The sequence below is a fragment of the Limanda limanda genome, chromosome 1 (assembly GCF_963576545.1).
Source record: "Limanda limanda chromosome 1, fLimLim1.1, whole genome shotgun sequence".
In the NCBI taxonomy this organism is placed as follows: domain Eukaryota; kingdom Metazoa; phylum Chordata; class Actinopteri; order Pleuronectiformes; family Pleuronectidae; genus Limanda; species Limanda limanda.
The window spans coordinates 17,199,049-17,211,345 of NC_083636.1; the positions used below are offsets into that span (position 1 = coordinate 17,199,049).

At 42.4% G+C, this 12,297-nt stretch overlaps 1 protein-coding gene across 1 annotated transcript in view; it reads left to right on the forward strand.

Moving 5' to 3' along the window:
- Nucleotides 1-6,478, forward strand: part of snd1 (staphylococcal nuclease and tudor domain containing 1) — a 173,236-nt gene extending 166,758 nt beyond the window's left edge. The window contains exons 23-24 of the mRNA XM_061085024.1: nt 4,138-4,182; nt 5,516-6,478. Coding sequence (XP_060941007.1) covers nt 4,138-4,182; nt 5,516-5,581 — 111 coding nt within the window. The 3' untranslated portion in view covers nt 5,582-6,478. The remainder of the gene's footprint in view (nt 1-4,137; nt 4,183-5,515) is intronic.
- Nucleotides 6,479-12,297: the final 5,819 nt, after the last annotated feature.

Genomic DNA, 12,297 nt, shown 5'->3' on the forward strand with positions numbered 1-12,297 from the left:
CCCCGGCGCTCAAACTTCGATTAGTCACTTGCTTTTTGCACTCCATCCAAAATCTGGTTTTCACTCGTTCAAGCGTTCTCATGCGCTGCGAAATCACAAAAAAAAAGTCTCGGCTCACCTACGCACCAGACGCACACAACCTGTCAGGGAGCTGCGGCGTTAGCGCTCGCTCAGATCCATCACTTTCACACCATGCTAACCAGAACGCCACCTGGGCACAGCACGGCAGCCAGCGAAGGCACATACATGCTCTCTCGCTCTTTCTCTCTCTCTCTCTCTCTCACTCCCGGGCAGACGGATTCGCTCCTTGGCAGACACGTCGCTGCTGCCAAAACGCCAGACACACACCACCTGTCCTTCATCTCACGAAAAACATCTCTCGGACCAAAGTCTCCCGCCAAGTCTTCCCCCAGAAACTTACCTGCATATATTAGGACGGACTCCGACACTTGTTGTACATAATCCTTTTCTTAAATGTGCACCGTGCATCAGATGGTTGTTTTCTCGTCTCAGAACGCTGTTAGAAATCCACTCCAATGTAAACTGTTGGTGTGAAATTATAATAAACTGACTTCTGTATTCAGTTCTCATTGCACTTTTGCAGAAACTGAGCAGAGTTAAAGTGATGCTAAGAATTAATCATACACTCAGGGACTGCACACAAACACACACTGAGATCGTCCTCTTTAGCCAAACAGCATATTCTCTGTTAGTGCCAGTGTCCATGGCCCCTGCTCACCAAACATGGCATCTGCCTGACATATGGGAGCTGTGTGGGGTCATCCAGACGAGCACGCCGTCACCCGCCACCTTCTGCTGCTCGTAACCCTCCAGTTTTCTTTTCCTTATCCCCTCGGTCGTTCATCAGCTTCTCTTCCGCTACCTTCCTCCCTCTCGCTCTTTCTCACCTGGAACTTAACAGCTTTAAGCTCGTCCTTCTTGGCCTCGATCATAATCTTGAATTTGTTTTGCAATCAGTAATGATGATTTTAGGCCTTAAAAATATTTGAAATACTTTTAAATATTTTGCTTTTTTTTAAATATATATTTTTGGGTGGTATGTCTTGTTTATAATGTATGTTTCTTGAGATACAGATATTTGCACCCATTGATAAAACTAGAAACAAGACCGATATTCCTTCATATCAGTCGAAAATGAGTGATTTAATATTTTATGGTCTAAAAAACGTCTTAAATAGTCTCAAATGGAACTTAAAAACCTAAAGAAACAACACACTCGCTCTCACTTGACGCTCCTCATCATCTCAACTCCAGTCGTGCTTCTGTTTGAGTCGTAAATGAGTCATTATGCCGCCCTGCTGGAGCCAATAGAAAAGACCTGAATGGAAATATCCGGCACCAGGATACGTGGAGCTGTTCAGAATAATGTCTAATGTGAATAATGTGGAGGCAGTCATCGCCTGCGCTCTGATTGGCTGTTGTTTCTCCGAGCTGAAGTGAGCAGAACAGTGAAAGACGAGGGCGAGCCAGGAAAGGCCCCCCCCCCCCCTTACCCCAACACAAAGAGGCTCAGGGTAATGGTTCCAATATGGCAGCCGTCATCTGTGCATATTGTGCTGTAGTACTCTGCATGTGGATTCAGACGCAGCCATGTAGTTTGGAGAACGTGGCGATGGAATAAATTCACTTTAAAGTCGAGCTTTTTTTCTCTCGGCGATGTAATTGTCGCTCTTGTGTTTGAGCGTTGCCAAATCCACTTTGGCAGATTTGCCAAACCCTCTTCCACATCATTGTAGCCTCCGCTGAGATTTCCAAGTGCAGCACCAGGAAACCCGGCTCAGACTGATAGCTCCCCTCCAAAGCCCAAATGGCATCACTGGCCTTTTGTGTCTGTGAAATATCGTTGGCTGGATCGTCCATATGGTGACATCTGCCTGATGGGACCAAGACGCCACATCCCAGAGCCTTCCCAAAAAAGATCTCTCCTTTAGTTGGCTGTGATGGATGACTTGTGCAGCCGCTGCACTTTCCTGGGCCGCACACTCACGTGCACACTCACGCACGTGCACACACACACTCACACACGCCGGCTGTATGTTCCACCTGCAGGTCTGTTGTCTTGGCGGCGCCGTGTGCAGCGTAGCTATAAAATCAACCTATGTGCACGAGCTTGCTAAGCAATTAAACTACGGTGCCCGATCCACACTCGACAGTTTTAACATCTGGCAGCCTTGTTCTGGCGCGTGTGTGTGTGCGTTTGAGTGTGAACGCCAGCTCATCTGCTGCTAAAATAAGATCTGAAATATGGTGCAGGATTGAATCCATTGCAAGAGCAAAATGAGCGAAATTCTTTTTGGTTTTCTGTATTTGTTTAAAGCAGCTTTCTCTCTAATGTTAATGTGTCACTTTAATCAGACTAAATTCAAATTCACAAAACTGACGTAACATTCACAGACTGTTGACAGTGACCAGGGTTGTGTTTCCGTGTTTGTGTCTGTACTTCTATCTTTGTGGAGACCTTTTTGACTTCAGGACGTACAGATTGAGGACTTTGTGCCATTTCCTAACTTTCTTAAAAACACCTTCCAAGGCCTGAAGGGATAAACTGGGTTTCAGGGTTCAGATTAGAATTAACTTTATGCTAAGGTTAGTTTAGGGCGTGTAGATTTGATAAATGTGATTAAAAAGTGATAGATGTGAGAGTACGGGGGGTTTAGGGGATGTATTTTGTCAATGAGTGACGAAGATAGAAGTGTTAGTGTGTGGGGGGAGGAGGGGGGGTGGACCTTGAGTGGGGCTTGATTACTCTGCATCCACTCTGACATTGTAATGGTGGAGGACAGCTCCACTCAGAGGGTCGGCTGCTGCTGCCAGAGTTTTCCAATGTCCATACATCAACTAACCCTGAACGCTTCTAGCTACACACACACACACACACACACACACACACACACACACACACACACTCTCTCGCTCTCTCTCATGCCCCCCCAACCACGCTCTGCCCTATGAATCATCACTGGTTCATTCGATGAGGCTAAATGGCTGCTCTAGCAGAAATGGTCAATATGCTCAACACTCCTTCCAACTCTATTACATATCTCCTCCCTGTGCATCCACAGCAAACACCTGCATCTAAAGACCATTTCAAAAGAAACCAGTATCTTTTCCTTTACTTTCTTATCACATATAAAACGTTGTAATGTTGCATGTGACGAAACTTTTTAAATGATGAGTGAAAATTGACCGGCTGCTCCCAACGCCCCGTTTCCAGTATTTATTTTCCTATTTTCTTCATATGGTCAACAGCTCCGAGCACAGCCTGCTCTCCCACAACAGTCTACTTGAGCAGTGCTACAGTCGTTTATTGTGCTTCAGCACACAAATAACCCGACGGTGCACACCGGCGAGAGGCTGGGTCGCTGCTCACGAGCGCCAAGTGCACGTCCCCTCAGCAGGCTGTTCCGGCCGCTCAGCCAATCAGGAGAAAGTAGGCTTTTAAAGAGGTCTGAGCCAATATTGCCTCTCTCAGTCAGAGGCTGAGCTGAGGGGCTGCAGAACAGTCTGAAATAAACAAGCACTTTTATTCCAACTGTGAATCATGTAAAGCTGCTCTATTGGAGTCCCAGAAAACAACTGAGTGCTGGAAATGAGCATAATGGTTCTCCTCTAATGTTCCCGCTCAGTGGGTGACGCTGGTGGCTATGAGAGGGTGTGGATCACATTTGTGTGCATGTGACATGTTAGTGTGGGGCTGTCTGAGGTCAGGAGGACAAGTTCAGGAGAAACAGAATGGAACACGTTAATATAAACCTGAAGAAGAGAAAGTTTAGACTGAGATGTAGTGAATAAAACATGCTGCAGGGCCAAGTGGGTTTGAAAACATTCTATGAACATCATGGTATTATAAAACAATAAGTGCTTTACACAAACACACACACACTACCCTTAATTAGGGAACTTCAACTCTAGAGAGAGAGGGCGAGAGAATGCCCTCCTCAAAAAATAAAGTGAACTTTGTGCAAAAAGAAACTTGTGAACTTCCGTGTGCGCAGGTAAAAGAAATGTCTGCAGGGGAAGAGCAGCTTGAAAGAAAGCACTGATTCACTTAATCCTTCCAAACCCTGTGTGTGGTGTGATATGTTAATGACACATCTCTCTCTCTCTCTGCCGCAGGTGACAGAATATCTGAACAGTCAAGAATCTGCTAAGAGTGCCAGGGTAAGTGTCACCGTCACACAACCTTCTCGTTGCTTCTTTCCTACTGATAATCGAGCTTCGTCTTGAGAAAACAAAACAAGAAGATAACACAACAGCTTTCTACACCAACTACTAGAGAGAGAGCTCACTCACTCACTCACTCTCTGTCTCTCACTCACACTCTCACTCAAACTCTCTCTCACTCACACTCACTCTGTCCAAATCTGCCCCAAAAAAGTGTTATTTATTGGAAATCCATTCAGTAGTTTCTGTGTAATCCTGCCGAACCTTAGGTTACCCACTGTTTTAGTGAACAGCTCTATCAGTTACCCCCTACGTTATTTTCCCAGTTTTTTATTTTCCCGTTGCTTCGCTTCACTTCTTTAACTTGAACACAACGAGGTCAGCGGTTGAAGTGACTGATCATGTTTCAAGGCGTCTGCGAGGAGGAGGAGAAAAGGCAGCGGAGTGAGAGATGGGAAATGACAATATGTACAAATGGCTCCTTTCATTCATTCATCCTAATAAGTAGTGCTAATTAGCACAGTTGCTAATTAGCTATGAATCACGGCATTAACAGCTGAGTGCTCACGCCTCTGAGAGCCAGAAAAGAAACAAAACGGCGCACACACACACACACCTCACATTGTGCAATTTTTATCACTTTTAAATAACCCATCCTGCACTGGATGCTGCTCCAAAATACACACACACAAACACACACTCTTTGCCAATCGCATCATGATAAGAGCGACATTTAGGAATGTGAAATGCATGTGACAGTTTATGAGCCGATGCCGGAGCGATATTGTGGTGGATCAGGAGAAGTAATAGACCGGCTGGTGAAAGGAATCTAATGGCGGAAATTAAAAATGAAATAATCCAAGTGTTTTTTTCCACTGGTGTTTAATCGCCTATATTTTACGAAGTGTTTTCTTTACCCTAGAATGAGCCCTTTATATTTAAATACTTAATATTGACATCGGCAACGGGTCCTCTCTACGGACGCCGCCATGTTTTTTAAAGTAGCCCAGACTGCACAGGTTCTTGAAGTGAGGGATATTCAGCTGCAACATGCAGCTTCACCACTAGATGTCACTAAATTCTACACACTGAACCTTTATACCGTGTGGATGAGGATTCAGCAATTGCACTAGCCGGAGAAAGCTCTGCTCTTTCTCTCGACCTCTCGTTGTAGCTCTGTCTCCACCTCTCCCTCCTCTCTTGATCATTTCACATGCAATGTGCTGGAGAAATTATGGGTGTCTCTTTCCAAGCAGTTGGGAATGTTGCAGCGTTTTATGGTTATTTGTATCATCATGGTCAATAAAATCCATCTTTCTCCTCCCATTAGCTCAATATTTGGCGCTACGGAGATTTCCGCGCCGACGATGCTGACGAGTTTGGATACCGGCGTTAAAGAGGGAAACCAATAAAACCGACCATCCAATCAACACCATTCCAAAGACCAACATGGACGACGAGTGACGGACAGAAGAAACTGTTAGGAAAATTATGAGAAACTAAACGACAAGCATCAACTCACTATTCTTTTTTTTTTTTTGTTATTTGTGTTTTGACATTTCATCCCTCCAGTCCTGTCTTCTCCGCTCGCCCCTGCAGCGCCACATAGATCATGCTAGCAATGCTAAAATAATAGAAATAAAAATGAAATCATGCAAGAATCACTTTCTATTCCTCCTTTATCTTCCCGATGGGCCACTGCCAGCTCAAGCAGCCTGCACTATTTGCCATGTTACCCTTTCAACACACTTCTGTGTGAATCCTAACTACAGTAATCATGTGTGTGTGTTTTTTCAGCCAATCTTGTTCCTTGCTCTTTGATGCTCTAAACCAATCCCTGCTTCCCTCTGTACAGGAAGTGGCTGGATGTTTTGACACTTAATTATTTACAAACAGTTACGCTTCCCTAATGAATTTCATGTAAATGTAAGGATATCTCGAAAAGTGTACATTGATTTATTTTAGAGAAATACTGCAGGTGGAGCCACACAGACCAAAAAAAACAAACGGGATGAGTTTATTTTTGTCTTCAATGTTTTATCTGTGTGACGATGAAATCTGCGGATGTATCTGTGGGGAGTGTTTTGTCGTTTTTTCAGTATGTCAAACTTTTATGACCAGTAAATATTGGTGCCATCATGTGGCATTTTATCATCTTTCTCCTTCTGTCAAGTTTACATTCTAATAATGGTTATGATCATGTCTCTGTACGCCATAGCAGAAGAAGTGTTTGAATTTATTTCCACGTAATGGACCTTTGCATTCTATTAAAAATCTGCTGAATAAAAATTAACCGCACGTGTTGGCTTTTCTTTTCATTTGAAAATTAAGTCATAGAAGAAATAGTATACTAGGTCATAAAAATGTCATAGTTTAGTAAAATGTCCAAAACGTCAGTGTATTAACGAGTCAACATTTTTATAAAAATGTGACGAGCCTCTGAAATTTATAAAATTGGTTAACATTTCAGGTTTCAAAAATGTATAAATGTCGAAAAATCTTTAAAATGTCAGTATAATATAAAAGCTTTAAATATAATTACACACCTTTTTCATGGAATTTCAGAATTTCAAACTGTCCTTCATGACACACCTCAGCTGTGCGTCACCTGGACCAGCATTTAACTATGAAGTGCAAGAAACATTTAAAGGGAGAACCGTCAAAACAAACATCATGGTGACACAGACAAATGCCATGGAAACATTTTAGTATAGTAATGCGTCCAAGACATACTAAAAATGTGATGACCTTGAGCTTTCATCACCAAATTCCTATGAGTTCATCTGTGAGTCCTTGTGGATATTTGAATCAAATTTGAAATGGATCCCTGCAGATGTTACCTGAGATATTTTTTCACAAGGCAAAGAATAGTTTTTTAGACGTCACTTAACTTTGACCTTGTGTGAAGTGGACGTTTGAACCAAATTTGTAGAAACACCCTCGGTATTTACTTGTTTTTAATATTGTGTTAGCAAGAATGTAAAGTATGTTATAACTTATATGTACAGACGGACAACTTAAAATCAAGATGCCTCCGGTCCCTGTCTGTCGCTGGCACAGAGGCATAATAAACACAGATATCATAAACAGCTCATAAACATTTAATACGAGCTGCCATAGAAATAAATGACTGGTAAGGAGCAGAGCCGACATAAAGCACATCACTGCCTCCTCACGTGGTTAAAAGCTGAGTTCATGGAGGATGCAGGTGTGACTTTTTACTGCAGGATCGACAAGTCTGTTCAACTATCAAGTTCACAGACATTTAAACTGGATGTGTCAGTGGATAAAACCTGATTCTACTTCTGCTTGACGTGAAAGTGACATCAGTTCTGTGAGTGACGGCTCAGTGTGTGAGGCGCAGGGTCTAAACGGCTGGTTCACCACCTCGTGAGAAACCACCTCATTGTATTTCAACTGAAAACAAATCACCCCATTATGGATCAGATGGACAAACATCAGCTGCTGATAAAACATGCTAAAACACTTGTCCTTGTAATATAAACATCTAATAACAGCTAGGAGTTTAAAACGTCTTCTTTAAATGTTGCCTTGGAGGATGTGAAATGTTAAAGAAGAGGTTTTATAAAGAGGGTGTTTGGGGAGAAGTTCTTTTTTCCCACAGCCTCTGAAGGTGACATGATGAGGAAACTTGATTTATCAGACATGTCGATGTCTGTGTTCATGTTCGCTGACGTGTGCCGATGTCAAAACATTCATTTTACAAAATAAATAATGTGTTTTTTTGTTTATATTTGACGGTTGAATAATTAATTCTTTTCATAATTCAACTTATATGTACTGGCATGTGTTTTCATTTATCAGTTTGTCGTGCATTCAAACGTTTTATGGTAAAACTGTCAAATATCAAGTCGTTTTCTGATGTGAATGTTCTAAGAGGCCTGATATGAGTAGAGAAGTTTTGTGTATCAGTCAGACACTGAGATAAGAGACCAGATAATAAGATAACATGTAATAAGAGGACGTTAGCAGGAAAGCTAACGTTGAGCTGCTGGTGTGGACTCACTGTAAATTAAAGGGATTTGAGAAACAACTTCAAAACATCGATGACATTCTGACAACAGCACATCATGTACAGACCACATATATATACATTCATATACATATATATATAAAGTATGAATACATATGTATTGTGTGGCAGGCGTGAGGGGTGAACATGCAATCTCATTTCAGTTGGACTTAAATATGAGAAGCAAGCGTCTGGTTGTTTTCCTCTTGAAATGAAAACAGTGCGACACAGTGACCAGAGGTTGTTATTTCTCGCTCCCCCCAAAAGAAGGAAACCGAGATTGAAACGTTCCTACTTAACATTCAAATTGTGTTGTTTTTTTGTTGTTGTAAAAACACAGCTTCAGCCTGGAAGACATGTTTTTCAATTAGACAATGACAAGTGTTGTTTTTGTATGTGACTTGCTGGGTTTTGCGTGATCCCAGTAAAGCAGAGCTGCTGCTGTGAAGCACACACACAACATGCTGCAGCACCAGCAGTGATTCCATTCTGTAAAATACTCAGTATGTGTGGAATTTAAAGTCTCAGGGAGTTTTTTTTAAAGCAACAGTTGCTAACATCCCCCCCGCACCCAGATGCCAGTCATAATTCTCGGTGCCACACAGTCGTCAGGAGCAACCAAATCAAAGGGGGCCTGAGCAATTCATCACCGGTGTTCATGTCCAATTACCAGGGGCTGGAATAAGAAATATGCTCTAAGGGCAATTAAGAACCCTGTCCGCCTGTCAGCTGACTCATGGACTCGGTGGATGATTTCGTCTTTAAGATCTATGTCCTTCCTGTGTCTTTTTTTGTCACAAACTATCCATCGTCTCGCTCACTTTCCCCTCCCCTCCATCCGATTTGCCTTATTGCCTCGCTCACCCTCTCGGAGCAGATGAGATAGACCCACTTACCGAGCGGGGGGGAGGGAGGGAGGGAGGGAGGCAAACGCAGAGAAAGTGGTGAAGGGAGAGATATGAAAAGTGGATGTGTGCTGGAGTTTGTGAAGCTGTCACAGAGGAGACGAGGCCCCGGCAGAAGAGAGCAGGCTGATTGAACAGAGAGAGGTTTGTCAGCAAGTTGTTTGCAGAGGAACGTCCGTTATTCGGCGGCGAAATCAAAGCTGCTTCAACAGCAATTAGACCATGAAATGTTTCCCTGTGAGGGATATGAGGAGCAAAGCAGCCGTCACTGAAACGTCCTTTATTCAATCAGGCAAATTGTGTTTTCCTGCAATCTGTCCTCGTGTTTACACGTGTCACCGAGACAGAAAAAGACCAGACGAGAAATAAATCAATGGTCAACAAAAGCAACAGTGGAGGAAGTGTCTCTTTTGGCGGTGAACTCAGGGCCTGTTTCCCCTCAGCGGGGGGGTTTGAGGAGAGAACAGAACCCGTCTTGATAATTCAGGAAGAAGAGGAAAAGCTTTTTAAACACACATGAGGGTTAATAGGAGGAGATGGAGCTTGTGTGTACAGCTCCTGTGTGTGTCAGTGCGTACCACTGATCACAGACACACACATTTCACTCTTCCTCATGGTTTCAAAGCGAGATTCCCTTTTCCGTTGCCTCTTATCTTCTATGAGAGCACAAACAAACAGATTTTTGATCAACTCCTGGTTTCACAGTTCTGAGATCAGGGGGTAAATTGTCTGGATTTTTTTATGGGGGGCAGACAAAGTTAACTTTATTCCATTTATGTCCATCTGCTCTTCTGAATTGTTCACTTATTGTTCGTGCCACTTAATTTCCGTGCCTGTACCCTGAAATAAAAAAAGAGAAAGCACTGCGGCGCTCCTCTGTCTTTTCCTTATCTCTCAGTAACACACGCTCACGTCCCGTCCTCTGTCCTCCAGTGGCGTCGCTTGTGTCCAAACTCTACCTGCTCGTGCTCCACGGTCACACGCAATCTGCTCCTCATGGACGTCGCTGCAATTTCACCGCTGCAGCTCGGACCGACGGGGATTCTCTTTGTGAGCAATAATACAAAAAATTGCAGCAAACTCTTCGCAGAATGTTTTTGTTAATATCAGAGCCTGAGAAATAAAATCTGCAGATAGGAGCCTTTCAGAGACGTGTTATATTTGGGTTTGCTGGTGTGCACTGATAAGAAAACTTTACAAAAATGAACAATGCAGAACATTTTAATCATCCCTAAAAAATGTGTTTATTTTCTCAATTAAAAGTTCCTGATATTTTGTTGTGTTTGAGTTTTCTTTTTATTTATAGTTACTTCGAATAAAAACAGTATCAACAGTAACCCCCCGAAAAATCCATATCGGTCGAGATCTAGTTAATCTGTTATTTTCTTTTGGGTTTAGTTAGTTTTGTGAACTTGGAACGTAGCAAATATCAAAATGTGAGTTCATTTCTCTGGAGTTTCCAGCAGCGTCTTGTGTTTTAGACTCACAACGTGTGTCAGTAAAGTCGAACAACATCGTCAGGTTGTGTGATGAAGTTGCAGGTTTATGGAGAAGAGACGCTCGTCAACAATCACAATGAAACTGACACGAGAAACGTCAACGCGACAGCTGAACCGTAAAACCAGGCCGGCCGACACCTGGGGATTTACACAGGTGACGGGGAAAAGAAAACCGTTAAACAAACGTAACAAAGTGAAATGATGTTAAAAGCAAAAGTGCAGAATTGACTGAACTTTTCCAAACTAATCTACGAATGAAAGTATGAGAGGGGGATGAACCTGTGAAGCTCCGGTGTTTTCAGACGAGAGTGGTTCTGTACCAGCTGAGGTTGACACTGGTTTGAACCTGAGGTTTAAATAAACTGCTGCTCAACTAATGAGACTGATCGATTAAAAACTCACTGTGAGTCAAAGAACGAAAATATGACAAAGATCAACTAAGTCAAAAAACTAAAGATGAATTAAAGTCCGTCCCTGATTCAGGGAAGATAAAGTGTTTTTAATGTTTGGCATTAATCAGACTGGAAAGTGACAAACTCGCCTTCCTGATGCTTCAATCGTCCTTCATTTCATCTGTTGTAATAAAAATGTGGAATTTTAATGTGCGTGAACAGCTGACGTTGTAAATTGATGCAACATTTGGGGATTTTACCGAAACAACTAAAAAATGGAAATTGGAAAATTTATGCTTTTGACTGAAATGATTGAATCTTACGAAGAGTTTTTCTTTTTCTTTCCACTTTTTAGTCAAGCGATAAAAACCGACCTTGATCACAAGCTGAACTTTTTAAGTGTTGATTACTTCATCTACATTTTTAATTTGTGTATTTAATTTGTTTAGAATATGCTTTAGATCCTTTATCTACTTCTTTAAAATTATTTTATTTATTATTTTAATACATAAAATTATAATGTTGGCCCTGTAACATATTTTTAAAGATGGAGGACATGACTGCTTCCCAAAAGTGAAGCCAAAGATCCTTGATCCATGGTGGCTGCAGTCCATCGCTCATAAACCCTGCCTCCTCCATGTTAGCTGTTGGGATATTGGACAAACTAAGTTTATCCAGTAATTGGGAACTAACCTCATGCAAATTCTTACCAGACTGTGGTTTCAGTTAATCTTTCAAGTTAAGAGCCAAAACAAACAGCTGATAAGTAAAAGTTATGATGATCTTTGTTCTTCTAACATCTGCAGAATGATTTTTTTTCCAGTGAAATAAAAAAGTCACAGTTTGCAGACAATTAAGAACAAAATACTCCAAACAGAGAAAGTGAGGAGATGGAAATTGGCCTGAACGCGTGGGAGTTGTGATGATGCACAAATCCTCGTTGAAGTTTCTGGGCCTCACACTTTTACAAGTCGCCTTGTTTTTGTCGCCCGGCAGTAAAACACAATGTGCCGTTTTGTTGACTCGCTGCACACTATGTTTTGTCAACATTACTTTCCCACCATCGCGGATGAAATCTCCCCTGAACAGCCTTTTTATGGGCGACCGCAGCCGCTCCGTCCCTGAGTGATTTCCGAGAGAATCACACTTTGCTCTGCACCTCGTCGCATTACAGCCAACGATAATACACAGCTGCAGAAAGCAGGGGAGATTCGAAGCAGCTCCCTGGTGTATCACAGACAGTCGAGCGTGTCACTGCCTCCCAGTGCCTGATGTGCTTCTCC